At 45.6% G+C, this 17,062-nt stretch overlaps 2 protein-coding genes across 2 annotated transcripts in view; one reads left to right on the forward strand and one right to left on the reverse strand.

The window, feature by feature from the left end:
* NT5C2 (5'-nucleotidase, cytosolic II) overlaps positions 1-2,097 on the reverse strand; it is a 142,178-nt gene extending 140,081 nt beyond the window's left edge. The window contains exon 1 of the mRNA XM_072739882.1: positions 1,965-2,097. The gene's annotated coding sequence lies outside the window, so the exon portion shown is untranslated. The remainder of the gene's footprint in view (positions 1-1,964) is intronic.
* Positions 1,779-15,623, forward strand: INA (internexin neuronal intermediate filament protein alpha). Its single transcript, XM_025993036.2, has 3 exons — positions 1,779-3,087; positions 12,202-12,326; positions 13,621-15,623. The coding sequence occupies exons 1-3, from the start codon at positions 2,023-2,025 to the stop codon at positions 13,931-13,933; spliced, it is 1,503 nt and encodes a 500-aa protein (XP_025848821.1). The 5' UTR covers positions 1,779-2,022; the 3' UTR covers positions 13,934-15,623.
* Positions 15,624-17,062: the final 1,439 nt, after the last annotated feature.

The raw sequence follows: 17,062 nt of genomic DNA on the forward strand, positions 1-17,062 counted from the left end.
GCATCAACTCAATCTTTCATGACCTTCGGAGATAGATGTTGTTTTCTCTACAAGCTTGGTAAGTACAGAAACCACAATCCAAACCCATCACCTCTGACTCTTTGAATTACAAACAAGCCTGCTACTTTGTTATTGGCTAAAACTTAGCCCACTTAGCCTTCTGCTGGCTGTATAGAAATTAATGAGACTTCAACAGCCCCATTGCTCCAAGAAGTAGAATTATGTAGTGAGGAAAGAATGTATGTTTGCTTGCTGGTGACCTTGTGCAGAGTGCTGCAGCTGAGCCCTGGTTTCTGATCTCTTAGATGGGGGTAAAGGGTCACACTGAAGAGTAGCCAGAAGGAAAGAACCCTATGCAAAAGTCCTGGCACAATGGCTAGCAGAGAGTAATCATTCAGTAGTGTTAGCTAGCATTCTTCCACCCTTCACTTCACCAGGTATTTCCGAGCCCAATGAACACAGAATTAAGCTCAGGTCTTGGTCTGTAATAAGGAACCTGGGGGGACAGGCTGTGGTAGGGCCTGACCATCTTCCATGACATGAAGCATAATGCCAAGAAGTATGTTCCAAAGTCCTGCAGGGCTTCCCTTCTCTTTCCTTTAGTGGCCTGTCTCAGGTAATATTTTCCCACATGAAGTTAAGCTTATCCTTGAGATCCAAATCAAAAAGGCCTTTAGACTGGAATGCTGGAGTCTACTAAAAAGTTCTTCCTACTCCCTCTCCTAAGCCACAGCTGCATCCTGAGAGATACTATAAGCTAGAAGGTGAGTGCACACTAAATCCTACACTGACTCCGCCCAGCCCTCACCTCTCCAAATCCCATTCTTTGACCTCCCCACCCCCACCCTGTGTGGGTCTGCCCTGTGGCCAGAACTCTTCTCTGCTCCTGGGGTTTAATATTTGCAGAGACCTCTTTTGTTCAAAGAGATACGTCCTAAATTAGGAAGAGGTGCTCCTAAATTAGAGGAGGATTTACACAGCCTGAAATCTCTAATACCTACAGGGCCAGATAGATAACGTAAATGAACTCAGAAGGTGGGCATTATTCAACGGAGAGTTGTGGGGACTGTGGTGATCCCATCCCCACTGGGAGCTCTGGGATGGGAATGGGCCTACGGGTCACCTCCCAGAAAAACCCTAACTCTGGGGGAAAGCAAAGAGGACAGGGTCGAGGGAAGCGCCAGAGCCGGGTGTGTGGTCTGCGGATGGAAAATCCACTTACTTATACAAATGTCAGGGGCCCTTCAGTTTTGTCCACTGCAGACACCCCAGCTTTTTTTTTTTTTCCTGCGCTTCCTTCTTCTATCTGCAACTCAGGCCCGTGTTCTTTATCTATCTCCCCTCTTTTCTGGGGCGTCACAGGCATTGGGCCCAGCCACCGGCCCTGGGTGCTTCCGAGAGATGCAGAGGACAGCTGATGAGATGCTCTCTGACGTAGACCCACTCTACCCCCTGGGAACCCCGAGCTGGCTGAGGAAAGGGACAAAGCCTGAGGGAAGAGACAAAGTCCTCACCCTAACTGGAAAAACAGGGCTTCACCCTCAGGAGCTCCCAGGGAGGGACGGGCGGGCGTACGGGTCACCTCCCGGAAAACCGTAACTCCGGGTGGGTTAAAGGGGGCGAAAAGGACAGGGTTAAGGGAGGCGACAGGGCCGGGTGGTCTGCGGATGGGAAGCCCCGGTCGTTTAGGCACCACTCCACTCAAGTCACTTCCAAGCCACACGATTCTTGGGGAGGGGCGCGGCGGGCAGGGAGCGGCTTCCACGCAAATCGCTTTGTCTCGGCGCCCCAGGTCCGCCGCGCGCAGCTGCAGCAGTCTCTGCGCTTCCCCGCCCCCGCTCCTGGGCGCCCCGCTTCCCTCTCTCCAGCAGCCCCGGAGCAGGAGCTCCGCCCCCAACGCGCCGCCCCAGCCCCGGCGCCTTAAAACCCGGTGCACACCGCCCCGCCGCGCCCCGCCGGCGCACCTCGCCTCCGGCCCGTGCCGCCAGCCGCAGCCGTCCTCCCGGCCCTGGTCCCGGCACCATGAGCTTCGGCTCGGAGCACTACCTGTGCGCCTCCTCCTCCTACCGCAAGGTGTTTGGAGATGGCTCTCGCCTGTCCTCGCGCCTCTCCAGCGCCGGGGGCGCGGGCGGCTTCCGCTCGCAGTCGCTGTCCCGCTGCAACGTGGCCTCCTCGGCCGCCTGCTCCTCGGCCGCGTCGCTCGGCCTGGGCCTGGCCTACCGCCGGGCCCCGGCGTCCGACGGGCTGGACCTGAGTCAGGCGGCGGCGCGCACCAACGAGTACAAGATCATCCGCACCAACGAGAAGGAGCAGCTGCAAGGCCTCAACGACCGCTTCGCCGTGTTCATCGAAAAGGTGCACCAGCTGGAGACGCAGAACCGCGCGCTCGAGGCCGAGCTGGCCGCGCTGCGGCAGCGCCACGCCGAACCGTCGCGCGTGGGCGAGCTCTTCCAGCGCGAGCTGCGCGACCTGCGTGCGCAGCTGGAGGAGGCGAGCTCGGCGCGCGCGCAGGCCTTGCTGGAACGCGACGGGCTGGCCGAGGAGGTGCAGCGGCTTCGGGCGCGCTGCGAGGAGGAGAGCCGCGGGCGCGAAGGCGCCGAGCGCGCCCTGAAGGCGCAGCAGCGCGACGTGGACGGCGCCACGCTGGCCCGCCTGGACCTGGAGAAGAAGGTGGAGTCGCTGCTGGACGAGCTGGCCTTCGTGCGCCAGGTGCACGACGAGGAGGTGGCCGAGCTGCTGGCCACGCTGCAGGCGTCGTCGCAGGCCGCGGCCGAGGTGGACGTGGCTGTGGCCAAACCAGACCTGAGTTCGGCGCTGAGGGAGATCCGAGCGCAGTATGAGTCCCTGGCTGCCAAGAACCTCCAGTCGGCGGAGGAGTGGTACAAGTCCAAGTTTGCCAACCTGAACGAGCAGGCGGCGCGCAGCACCGAGGCCATCCGGGCGAGCCGCGAGGAGATTCACGAGTACCGGCGTCAGCTGCAGGCACGCACCATCGAGATTGAGGGGCTGCGTGGGGCCAACGAGTCCTTGGAGAGGCAGATCCTGGAGCTGGAGGAGCGGCACAGCGCAGAGGTGGCTAGCTACCAGGTAAGGGCTGGAACGCTGCAAAGGGAGGGGCGCCCTGCCCTCTCCCCCACCTGCCTGCTCTCTCCCTAGGAACCGAGGGGAGGGGAGGGGAGGGAAGGGAGGAGGAGCCCCAACTGGAGGCCTTGGCAAACCAAAAGCCCTGGGAGTCTACACCTTTCAGAGCCCTGGTCACCCTGTTTCCCTGCCCGTCATGTCATATCCCTGTCCGGGCCCTTCTAGAAAACAAAACAAAACAAAACCCTTAATCTTATGTTTTTCAGAGTCCAGAAATCTAATGAATGCTTCCTTAGGTACCGCTAGTGGACATAAACATCCTGGCGACTTAAAAAACAGCCCCCCCCCCCCCCAAAAGTAGGAGTGAACCCAGTGCAGCTGGGTTACAGCCTCTCATGTTGCAGTGCTGTCTCTCCTGTCTGGATTGTTTGGTTGACTTTGAAAGGCTTTCTGTGCACCCGGAAATTGATATTTATGGAGTATGTCTCTCTCTGCTAGAGAGAACGCTGGACTGAACTGGGAAGGGTTCTTGACTTTCGCCTTCAAAAGAGTAGAGATTGGGAGCCAAGGAGCTGAGTGATTGGGCTAGTTACAGTCGCTCTGCTCTACCTCTTCCCCTCCCAACACGCACGCACACACAGAGTTACCTTGTCTACCTGCTGGAGATATTTCTTTCTAAAGAAAGCTTTTTACCGCTTAGCAAATGGGAATGGTCAGGGCGCTGTCCTCGGTGCTGATCTAGAGTTCTTTCCATCTCAGAAAATATATGTCTCCTGTTTCATGCCCTAGTTATGACTCTCTAGGCAATTAACTGCTTTGGTCTTTTTTTTTTTTTTCTTCTGCAATACCCTCACAACAGTCTTGGCTACCTGCAATCAAGGGTCACCTCATGGACAGCATCAATTTTCACTGTCATGGATGGCTTAGCATTGAGCAAATATGCTCAGCAGCATTGAGGTCCCACCTGAAAATTCACGTCTCCTTAACAATTTTTCATCTTCAATGCATGTGATAAATCACAGCGATGGGTGATTCTATCTTTGTTATAGGCTACTTATTTTTTTTCCTTTTTGTGTGTCCTTTAAGCTCCTATGAAAGTATTGATTAGATCTTTCTTCTTTTCCTCTCCAAACAAAGGCCGTTGCATCTTCAGTTTTACTATATAGGGCATTCTGGGCTTATGACCACAAAGAGGACAGAGGCAGGAGAAAAGAAAGGAATAGTGTGGTTCAGTTTCAAGGTCCAATCAAAGCTCCTTTGGGTAGGATGATAATAATGCAAAAATTTGCAATAATTCGTTCTAGCCAAGATCGAAGTTTACACTTGATGGAATTAATAGGGTTTGGGAACATTAAAAAAATAGAACCAAGAAAGGAGTAAAACCTCAAAAGTACTATTTTAGTCTGCAGCTAAAGAATGATTATTGGAGTGCAGGTATTTGTTATCCATTATAAACTGCCCCCCTTTGCTAAAGGAAGAAAGCTTGCCTGGACCATTTGTTTTGGTTATTTGGAATTACGGTCCGCTTCTAGTCTGCTTCAAAAGCTGTAACTCGGTAAAAAAAAAAAAAAAAAGCTATAACTTGAATTTTTCACTTTTTGGCCTAGCTCCTCCATGGATTGAATTAATCACATCTAGTTAACTGAGACTTCATGTGTTCTAGCACCCTCGAAAGATGAGCTAGGTGGTCTTCTGAAGGGCTAGCCCAGTATTTCTACAAAAAAAGGATAACTTACCTGTAGCTGCCATCAGATTTGGGCTTTGCCATGCCCTCTGTTTACTTGGTATGGCCCTGTCTTCTAAGAGGTAGTGACAATATCATCTGACTTGTTTTGTTTGCTTTAAAAGGCTTTCAGTGTTAGACAATGGTAGGGTCATCCAGACACAGTCTGCAGGAAACAAAAACCCTACAGAAACTGCGGCATCTGCAGCTCTGCAGTGCTGCCCCCATCAGCATTAGCCTTCAGAACCTCAGTGGGCCTGCTGGTGGAATGGAAGACCAGATGAGACAATATAAAGCTATTTCCTACCCCTTGGGACTTCAGTCTGGGGAAGGGCTCACATCCTCACCTGCTTATCCTGAAGGCCTAAAGTCACAAGAGTATCCTCTGGCTGTTTTCTCTAACAATTTTAGTTCTACTGGCCAAGATGAAAAGCCTCCCTCTGCATGGTGAGATTCCGCTATTGTTTTCTTGCCCTCTCTCTCCCTCCTCCCTCCCCTTTCACTGCAGTTATGGGAGGCTGTTCTCTTTCTTCTGCTTCAGAGATTAGTGATAGGCCTATTTTCCTTTGCAAGCTTTCCACCCTCTCAGAGGCAGAGGAAGGCCCCATTAAAGTCACATTTTCCCTGCCCAGAATGCTGACAGCCTATTCAAGGGCAGAAAGCTTATTACACTTTTGAAAGGGTAAAGAATGATTCAAGGTGACATGGTGAGTACACAATGATATATGAGAGAACCCCAATCAGGCGACAGGTGAAATTGAAGAGCTAGAGCTAGTTTTGTCTTCAAAAGCCAAATGTAGCCACCCACTGTAGCTGAACCCTTTTCCATTTCTGGCCCAGGGCAAATCTGGTTCCTGTATAACTGCTTTACCACCCTAGAGGCCCTGTTCTGCCAAAGATGCCTAACAATGTTTTTGCAGGATACTAGAGGCCCTGGCCCTCTACTATGGTCAGTCTTGGAAAGCTGCAGCTTTCCTTGAAAGTCCTTGCTGCACAATCAAGCTCCCCATTAGTTAATGCTCCCCAGGGAGATGAGCCAAGTCTGCTTTCTCTCTGGTATGAGATTGGAATACAACCTAATGAAATAGCTGGCCCCTTGGAGATTGGGGGTGACACTGGCTGCATATAAATCTATGGTCTGATTTATCTATGAAATTAGAATTCAAAAAGAAACTACATTTGGTCCTTTCTTCTTTTCAACTCTTCTATATGTTTTTGGTTTTGTTTTGTTTTTGCTCCTCCCTGTCTCATTGTATTACTGTCACCAATGCCACCTTGATAGCTCCTTTACAGAAATAAATTTAAACTTGTCATTCCTAAACCCATGGATCCACCAAGATCACTTGGGGGCTTAACAAAAAAGATTCTCAGGCTTATTTCCAATGATCGAGATTCAGTAGATGACAGGTACAGCCCAGGAATATGCAAAAGCACTGCATCCTATTGTTCCTCAGACTGATTTTGGGGTGCGCTAGCCTAAACCACATTTCACAATATAAACCAGCTCATATAATGCAAAATTTTATTTTATTTTATATATCTTTTAAAGATTTATTTATTTATTCATGAGAGAGAGAGAGAGAGAGGCAGAGACACAGGCAGAGGGAGAAGCAGGCTCCATGCAGGGAGCCTGATGCAGGACTCGATCCCGGGACCCCAGGATCATGCCCCTGGGCCGAAGGCAGCGGTAATCCACTGCGCCACCCAGGGATCCCCCTAATGCAAGATTTTAAAGTATGGCAGGGAAAAAGAAAGAAAGAAAGCGAAGACAGGAAGGAGAATAAGGCATATAGGTGGTACACATATAAAAGTCCTCTCTCCTCAACCGGTCATTCTGGATGGGCCCTTTCATTCAGACTGTACTGCACTCACTACTACCACTGGCCTGCCTGAGGGCTCCTAAAAGTGATGAAATCCATAGCACTGTTTGTGGTTCTCCACTGCCGATGCTTGTGTGGCCAGGTCTTTCTCTTCCTCCTGGCCTGCATCCTTCCAGCCCTTGGGAAGATGTTCAGCACTCATCTTAGCTGCTACTCCAGGAGAGACCCCAGCTGGAACTGGGAGTGCCTCTGCCATTCCCTCAGGCTAAGCCAGCAGCAGCTGCGTGGTTGGGGGAGGGGGCAGACTGCAGCGTTCTGCTCAGATTTCCAGCTGGAGGCCATCTTTGGCAGGGCTTTTGAAGGGCAATGTGAGACAGTCTGGTGGGGGGAAGAGAGCACAAACAAAGGGACTAGACATTGAAGAGCAATGGTCAGCAGTCAGCCCAATTCCTTCCAAAAGGAGCAAAGTCTTGCTTTTTGTCTACTCTGACCCATAAATTAGATGTGTGAAATGTGTAATGTAAACATTCAAGGAAATATCCTCTATCTAGAACTCAGCTCCCAACAACCTCTTATTCAGCAAACACAGCTCTGAAACAAAAATATTGTCTTAAAAAGGACCTTATGCTGCTGATGAGACAAAACCTCCATGTCCAAGTCACATATTGGGAAGTTGACCCCTCTGATCCTCCTAACTTATTCATTCTTGTTTTACATGATCCTAAAGCGCTTTGTCTTCTGAGTTTCAAGCATGCTGCAAGTTAGAGAAGGAGGACCAACTGAGTCAGGCATCATCAAGAATGAGTAGCATTATTTCAACTTTTTTTTTTTTTAAGATTTTATTTATTTTTTCATGAGAGACACAGAGAGAGAGAGAGAGGGAGAGATAGAGACATAGGCAGGAGAAGCAGGCTCCATGCAGGGACATGGGACTGGATCCTGGGTCTTCAGGATCACGCCCTGGGCTGAAGGCGGCGCTAAAGGCGCTAAACCGTTGAGCCACCGGGGCTGCCCTATTTCAACTTTCAGAACAAAGAAAACCAGTAAGTGGCAAGCACTAATGCAAACACTGTTCTTTGGGAGCCATTAGGTAGAAATAAACAATCTGATATACCTCAATTGACCTCAAAGATAAAAGACGGGAAAATAATTGATCGTTATCATAATCTGTAGTTGCTAAGAAAGGTTGCGTTATGTTTGTTCTAATTAAGAATGGTACAACACCTCTGGGGCACCTGACTGGCTCAGTCAGAGGAAGATGCCACTCTTGATCTCAGAGTCATGAGTTAGAGCCCCATGTTGGGTGTAGAGATTATTTAAATAAATAATATATTTTTAAAATGGTACAAGCCCTTTTAGAAAGGTTTTTATTTAAAATCATCATTTAATCTGGTGCTTAAAGGAATGTGCCTTCAACTAATATTAAAGCTTTATTATATGCTGCTTTGCTTTCCTGAGTAATCCAAGGGGTTGTGGGCTCATGATTAATTTGTCCATATGATTAAAAAAGGTATAAGTCACATGGTATGATCTTAACAATTTATTGAGTAATTTCTATGTGACAAGTGCTGTTTTAACGCCCATCATCTAATTTAACAGATAATGGACTTCGATGATCATATGAGGTGCCTTAAATTGGAATCCTAACTTGAGGATCTCAGAATACCTCAGAAAAGAATAAACATTATAATTTTTCATATGTAGAAATGGAAATTTTGAAGAAACTAAAACACAGAAAACTGAGATATGTTGCATATTTGAGGCAGGGCCAGAAATGCAACCCAAAGGTCCTGATGCAATCCTCCTGTTTTTTCTCAGATCTCGTTTCTCCTGTCCTTTGCATAAGGAGAAGTCTTCCTCTTCTACCTTTTCCCTTTGCCACAGTAATATTGTGTCCCTTATCCCTAGGTGCATTACTAGCAGACCTGCTTGTAGGTTAGTTTAACCTCAAGTAACAACTATCAAGTAAAATTTTTGGTAAAAATCATCTGAAGGGATCCCTGGGTGGCGCAGCGGTTTGGCGCCTGCCTTTGGCCCAGGGCGCGATCCTGGAGACCCCGGATCAAATCCCACATCAGGCTCCCGGTGCATGGAGCCTGCTTCTTCCTCCGCCTGTGTCTCTGCCTCTCTCTCTCTCTCTGTGACTATCATAAATAAAAATAAAATAAATAAAATAAAATAAAATAAAATAAAATAAAATAAAAATCATCTGAAGCCCAGGGCTCTTGGGTGGCTCAGCACTTGAGCATCTGCTTTCTGCTCAGGGCATGATCTTGGGTCCAGGGATGGGGGATCAAGTCTCGCATAGGAGAGACTGCAGGGAACTGCTTCTCCCTCTGCCTATGTCTCTGCCTTTCTCTCTGAATAAATAAATAAAATTAAAAAAAATCACTTGAAGCCCTTATGATTTCTGAACACGTTTTGGAATATTTCCATCACTGTCCATGTAATATGTATTTTCCCTGCTGCTTGTGACTCCTTGCTCTGCACCCATCAGTTAATTGAGTCTCTCCTTTGCGACATTCCTGTCAATATTTATAGAACAGGTAGGAGGCATGAATTTCTATTTTTTCTGCAGGTTCTCTTGATTTGGAAGTCTGTACCCTCTGATGTTAGCAGCCCTGTTTTCAACCATCATGTCATCATCCCCACACAGGAAATTACAAGGGCCCCTCACTCACTCACTTCTTGAGGTTTCTGATAGTTTTCTGTCTCCACTTCACAAAAATTATTCTAAATTGCTGTGCTCTTTATGTCAACAAGGTTGCAACTAAATTATATGCATTATTTGCTCACATCTTTTTAAGTCAGAGGAAAAGAAGTGCTCATGTAGCACACCATTCATTCATTTAACAGTTACTCACTGAGCATCTGCAGTGCGCATTGTGCTAGGACCTAGGCTTCCAGAGGTGAACCAAACAGAATCAGCTCCTGTTTCTATGTAAATTACATTGTAGTGCAGTAGCTCTCTGACAGGAGTGACTTGCCTTCCAGGGGACCTTTAGCAATGTCTGGGACATTGTTGGTTATCACAACTGGGAGGGAGGGTGTGTGCTACTAGTGGGTGGAGGTCAGGGATGCTGCTAAACATCCTACAATTCACAGGACAACCCCCCCCCCCCCAGGAAAGAATTATCCAGCCCAGAATGTCAACAGTGCCTAGGTTGAAAAAGCATGAGATCGAGGAAGATGACAGAAAATAAACTAGTCAAGTAAAAAATGAACGAGAAAGTTTCAGGTAATGATAATAGCTGAGAGCAGAGTGGCCACTTGCAAGTATGTGCTTTCTTCTAATTTGTCCTCCCACCAGAGGTGCTTGTTTCTCATTTGCACAAAGCCCCTTTATGGGCTACCCACTGCCCTGGCTTGAGGTAAAATAGCATGCTAGATCAGTGTGGAAAGGGTACTTAAGTTAGACACAAAAGAAGACTGTCTGGGTAGAGGGCATTTGCCCTGAATCTTCGATGACTCAGAGTCGGCCACAGAAGACCCACTACAGAGCATTCCGGACAGAAGAAGTAACTAGTCTAAAGGGTCTGGGACAGCAATGAAGTTGGTAACTTTAAGGAGCAAAGGAGAAGGCCAGGGTGGCTGAAGCACTTGGAGCAAAGGAAGTAGTATAGGCCATGCTGAGGAATTTGGACTTTATTATAATAGCTGTTAGAGGGTTCCAAGCAGGAGAACAAGGATCTGCTGTGTTTTTAAAAGACCCTCTGGGGGCACCTGGGTGCTCATTAAGTTAAACCTCCAACTTTTGGTTTCTGCTCAGGTCCTGATCTCATGGATCGTGGGATGGAACCCAGAGTTGGGTTCTGCACCCAGTGAGGAGTTGGCTTGATGATTCTCTCCTTTTGCCCCTCCCCCTCTGTGTGTGCTCACATGTGTACACTCTCTTTCTCTAAACTAATTAAATAAATCTTTAAAAAAATGTTTAAAAGCCCCTCTGGCTGCTCAAGAATCAGAAATCTAAAGCTATTTTTTGGGCACCTAGTGGCACAGTTGGTTAAGCCTCTTGGTTCCTCCTCAGGTGGTAATCTCAGGGTTGTGTGATCTGCAAGGAGTCTACCAAAATTTCTCTCTCCCTTTCCCTCTGCCCCTCCCACTCATGCGCTCTCTCTCTCTCTCTCTCTGTTTCTCTTTCTCTGTGTCTCTGAAATAAATATATATATATATATATATATATATATATATATATATATAAATGTAAAGCTATTTTTCTGTGATTGGGTTTGCACCTGAAAGAATTTGGAGCAAAACTATTATATGGACCTTGTTTCTTTTTTATTTATTTTTAGTTTTTTAAAAGATTTTATTTATTTGTTTGTTTGTTTAAGAGAGAGAATGAGCAGGATCTCAAGTGGAGGGCAGAGGGAGAGAATCCCAAACCAACTATGCACTGAGCAAGGAGCCCTATGCAGGGCCTGATCTCACAACCCAGAGATCATGACCAGAGCCAAAATCAAGAGCCAGCTGCCCAAATAACCAGGCCACCCAGGTGTCCTCTAGTTTCTTATTTATTTATTTTTTTAAAGATTTTATTTATTTATTCATGAGAGACAGAGAGAGAGAGACAGAGAGAGAGGCAGAGACATAGGCAGAGGGAGAAGCAGGCTCCATACAAGAAGCCTGATATGAGACTCGATCCTGGATCCCAGGATCACGCCCTGAGCCGCAGGCAGAGGCTCAACTACTGAGCCATTCAGGGGTCCCTAGTTTCTTTTTTATTTATTTTTTATTTTTTTATTTTTTTAAATTTTATTTATTTATTCATGAGAGACAAAGAGAGTGAGAGGCAGAGACACAGGCAGAGGGAGAAGCAGGCTCCATGCAGGGAGCCCGACGTGGGACTCGATCCCGGGGCTCCAGGATCACACCCCGCTCCCAAGGCAAGCGCTAAATCACTGAGCCATGCAGGGATCCCCCCTTAGTTTCTTTTTTAAAAATATAATTTCAATCTGCCACTTGGGTTAAAGAAATTCCATGGAGTATTTCTGCTTCCTCCGTAATCTGTCCCGTGAAATGCTCTCGGTAGGGTAATTGAGCAGCAGGCTTCCAGGAAACCATCAAAACGAACAGAGACAGAGAAGACTTGCTGTCCTCTCTGTGCTTTTCACAGTTGGAATCTTCTGAATCTAAGCTCCTAACCTGAGGCTTTGGGTTTTGGAAAGGACACGTAACAACTGAATTATTCAGAAGCAATACAGTAAGCAAGGGAGGGATGAGAAGTAAGTTTATTTGTTTTTTCAAGTTTTTACTTAAATTTCAGTCAACATACAGTGTAGTATTAGCTTTAGGTCTAAGTTTAAAAAGGAGAGAGGAAAATATCTCCGTGATGTTCGTTCAAGAACCATGTGCCACACAGTCGAAGTTCCCAACCCTTACCATACATCCAAATCTCCTAGGGACCTTAGGAAAGAGTGCAGATGCTGAGACCCCACCCCAGAACAAATGAATCAGAATCTGGGCTGGGGGACAGGCCTGGATTTTTAATGTGTAGTCAGGGTTGAGAATCCTTGTTTTGTGGAAATCTGACTGAATTTCAGCTGGTTCAAATATGTTGAATATGTCACTTTTCAGGATAGCATCGGGCAGCTGGAGAATGATCTGAGGAACACCAAGAGTGAGATGGCACGCCACCTTCGGGAATACCAGGACTTGCTCAATGTCAAAATGGCTCTTGATATTGAGATAGCAGCTTACAGGTATTTCAAAGGGCATGCTCACCCAAGCAGATCCAGTCACCTGGGGCAACACTACCCAATTAGTGGATAGGTGGTTTTAGTCTCTCTGATTTCTGATGGGTAAGAGGGGATGAGGAAAGACATCCTTAGTGCCTTCCAGGTGAGCTGACTCCTCTGTCCCTCAACTTGTTTATACTTTACCCAACTAGTCCTAGAGTAGTCTACTTACCTCTGCTAGGATTTAAGGAGATAATGTGAGTATCCATAGGTTGAAATAGAACCTATCACAATCTTTTAAAAATAGGGTTGATACAATATAGAACATCCTAACAGAGGAGGTATCCCTCTGGATTTCTACTCATGCAATGTTCAAGTGAACATTTACCTTAAGAAAAAAGGTAATAACAGTAACTACTGTTTTTTGAATGGCTACTGTGTGCCAGGCACTATAGTAGATATGTATTTAAATTATCTAGGTATCCAGTCATATTTTTTGCAGAAGAGGAAACCTGAACCACAGATTTACCATGTAATTTGTTCTAAGTCACAGTGCTGGTAAATGGAAGAGCTCAACTTCAGTCCAGATCTGAGATTTTTTTTCTTTTACATTATGTATACTTCTTCAAAACAAAACTCCAAGAGTATTTGATAGTGTCTTGAGTTTCTGATTTTAAAGAGATGATAAAAATTATTAGAGATATGAGAAACAAGGCATTGGGGCCACTCTTACCATGCTGGTTAGGCTAGGCTGAGAAGAAGTCTGTTATTGGAAACAGCTGCATTCACTAGTTTTTGAAGTTGCTAGTTCCATTCCTTTTGTGCTCCTCTACATTGAAAAAGCACAATTCTGAAGTTCAGGCTGAATTAGGCAGTTCCTTCCTCCTCTGTGGACTTTTTACCTCCTTATCCCTATTGCACTTAAGGTTTTGATTAGTAAACTTACTTATCCCTAGAGCTTTGTAGACTCTTCAGTGCCAAAAATGGGTGTGATGAGACTAAGGGGAATTGTACAAAAATTCCTTTTTGAACATATTTGTGATTAGGTTTCCCTTTGACAGTGCTTTAAACACAGCTGATGCTAAAGATGCACTCATACAGTAGTAGATGTGCATCTACACATGCAGATGTGTATGCATGTGCTGGATAAACTCCATGTCTTTGAACATTAGAATTCAATATTTATTGGTCTCAACCTCATGAGAAACAGCAGTCTTATGAAATCTTTTTAAATGAATAGGAGCTGGAGGGTTAAGTTCTTTTTTAAAAAAAAGTTACTAGTTGACTTCCTAAGACTTTTTCTCTGTTGGATTTACAGGAAACTGCTGGAAGGTGAAGAGACACGTTTTAGCACCAGTGGATTAAGCATTTCAGGGCTGAATCCACCCCCCAATCCAGTTTATCTGCTCCCACCTAGAATCCTCAGTTCTACAACCTCCAAAGTCTTATCCACTGGGCTGTCTCTTAAGAAAGAGGAGGAGGAGGAGGAAGAGGCTTCTAAGGCAGCATCTAAGAAAACATCCCAGATAGGGGAAAGTTTTGAAGAAATACTGGAGGAGACAGTAATATCTACTAAGAAAACGGAGAAATCAATTATAGAAGAAAGCACCACTTCAAGCCAAAAAATATAATTATGTTGCTTAAAAAAATTAATGCTTAAGAGGGGATAATATGCACTTGACTTGTTAAAGAGCCTATTCCTGAACCAAAACACCTGTCACCACTGTAAAATGTCTTCAAGGCTTCAGTCTCTCCTATTTAGCATTGAATACTTTCTCTAATAAGAAAACCACCCGGTAGGTTGGAGCAAACTGCAGCCCTAGAGCAATCACAGAGGAGTTATCTAAGAGTTCAGCTTTCTCACCTAAAGCTCAGGCTTCACAGCGTTAGATGATTCAGGTACAGAGGAAGTACAAACTACGGTGCTAAATCTGTGATCATCATCATTTGCTGTGAATTGAAATTAAAACTTAATGTTCGCTCACTATGCCCAGATCTTATCCAGCTATATAGTCTCACTCTAGGTTCCCAAACCATCAGATCACTGCCAAAGATAAACCAATGGCCCGCATTAGACGCCACTCTGATAAAACTGCTTCACAAGTGATGGGTGTTTGTTTAATGGACACTTCCTCTCCTCACAATTTCATGTATCCTTTTCTTCCATTCAGGAAAAAAAAAAGGCTAGTGTAGTATTCTTCCCCCCTTAAACACATTTAGGTTCTTCTGTAAAGAACTTACCCCCTTTAGCTCTCTTTGTTCAATGGTAAAATTAGATGCATGTTGAACATTTCTGTGATTCGTGTAACGACTTCTCCCTGCCCATTTCACGTCCTTCCAATTCTATAAGTAAAGAAAAATGGCAGTGATATGTTTTAAGGGTTGTCCCCAACAAATGATGAAAAGAGTCCCTAGATTTTAGGCTTTCAGCTTATTCAAATCCATTTAATTAGGAAAAAAAGTATTAAGAATGTAGCTATTCACTTTAACTTTAGAAACACAGTAATAGTCCCCCAAGCTGTGATTAAGCTGACCTTAGATTTAGTAGTATAAGCTAGAAGAGGCGTATTTGTGTGAATGGAAAAAGCCAAGGTCTCATTGATCTGTGTGAGTTCATTTGTGGTGATCTAGAATTAGCTTTATCATGCCCCTTACCCTTAGAACCCACGAATCCCGTTTCCCATTGTCTAGGTCCTCACAAGGCCTTGCTTTCACTCTCCTATGCCTTTTAAGAATGCTAAGTATAATTATGTTATCACCAGGACACAATGCTACCACCCAAAAGTAAAAGAAATCACCTCTGGTCAATTAACACCACCAGCAAACAAAAGGAAATCTTTCTCTTTTCTCTAAGCATCCTGCTCCAGACTTTCCCCATAGCTACATGGTTGGTAGGGTCTCCTTCCCCTCCTGGAGAGATAGTGACACTCAAGACTAGAGAAGAGGCTCACATGCTTCTATTCATGTGCTAGCAAGTCCATTCTGGAGAGCCAACTTTTCATCTACCCAACTGTGTAGCCGCTGCATTGCCCTGTCTTCCACATGTGCCAAGTTTGATGTAGCATTAATTCTTTCACAGTCACTTCCAAGAGACCTAAAGAGTTGCCGTGTCTCTGTCACATACCTCCATTCAAAGTTCTGTTATGATAGGGTGCGACGCTTTTACCGAACTTATTTATCCTAGCACCTGCTTCAATTGTTCGAGGAACTGGAAAGATACTTTTTCTTCTTCCTTTCCCTCACTCCATCCCTGTCTTTACTACCCACACTTACTGTAAAACATTAGTAAGATAAGAATTAAAAGTCACACGATCCCACCAACATAACTTGTGTCTTGTGGTTCTTGCTGCTGCAGTTGAAAAAAGTGCTGTTTTTGGGGTGCCCGGTTGCCTTAGTAGAGCATGCGACCCAATCTCAGGGTCATGAGTTTGAGCCCCATGTTGGACCTAGAGCTTACTCAAGAAAGAAGAGGGGTCACCTAGGTGGCTCAGTAGGTTAAGTGCTGCCTTCAGCTCAGGTCATGATCTCAGGGTCCTAGGATTGAGCCCCCCCACTGGGCTCCCTGCTCAGGGGGAGTCCGCTTCTCCCTCTCCTGCCGCTCCTCCTGCTCATGCTCTCTCTCAAAATATTTTTTAAGGGGATCTGTGGGTGACTAAGCAGTTTGGTGCCTGCCTTCTGTCTAGGGCATGATCCTGGAGTCCTGGGATCGAGTCCCACATCAGGCTCCCTGCATGAGGCCTGCTTCTCCCTCTGCCTGTATCTTTGCCTCTGTCTCTGTGTGTGTGTCTCTCATGAATAAATAAACAAAATCTTTAAAAAATATATTTTTTAAAAAAGAAAGCATTATTTAAGTTCAGTGAGACAACTATACCCCAAATAATTTGGGAATTTATCTTCTCTGCTCCTTGCATCCATAGTTAGAGTTGTTTCCCTTGCCAAGGCCTTGGGATTACACAGCCTGCATGTGTTTATACTGTAAAACACAGCATGCACTAAGTGGACAGTTTATGGCAGGGAGTGAAGAAATCAAATGATGCAAGACCAATATATTCTGTACCTGGATAATGGTTTAACTAGCTTAACTTGAACATTTCTGAAAATGAACTGGAGAACACATATGATAAAAGGTAGTTGGTTTTTTTTTTTTTAAGATTTTATTTATTCATGAGAGACAGAGAGAGAGTGAGAGGCAGAGACACAGGCAGAAGGAGAAGCAGGCTCCATGCAGGGAGCACAACGTGGAACTCAATCCCGGGACTCCAGGATCATGCTCTAGGCCGAAGGCAGGCGCTAAACCACTGAGCCACCCAGGGATCCCCTAAAAGGTAGTTTAAAACAGTAAGAATAGGGGATCCCTGGGTGGCTCAGCAGTTTAGCACCTGCCTTTGGCCCAGGGCATGATCCTGGGTCCTGGCATCAAGTACCACATCAGGCTCCCTGCATGGAGCCTGCTTCTCTCTCTCTCTGTCTCATGAATAAATGAATAAAATCTTTTAAAAAATAAAAATAAAAAATAAAACAGTAAGAATAAAAAAAAGTAAGAATCCTTTGAAGATTGGGTTATACTTCTGCAGAACCCATATATTTAGGTAGAACATAGGCATCAATAATAGAATTTTCCTATACTGGAATAATTCTTAACCTTCTATGGATTGTAGACCTTTTGGAGAAAGCTGTGGACCCTTTTCCCAGAAAAATACACAAAACTTTGTACGTCTCAAGGGGCTTGAGGTTCCTTGTTGAACTATCTACTTCTGTGT

Source organism: Vulpes vulpes, chromosome 15 (genome assembly GCF_048418805.1).
Source record: "Vulpes vulpes isolate BD-2025 chromosome 15, VulVul3, whole genome shotgun sequence".
NCBI classification, from domain to species: Eukaryota; Metazoa; Chordata; class Mammalia; order Carnivora; family Canidae; genus Vulpes; species Vulpes vulpes.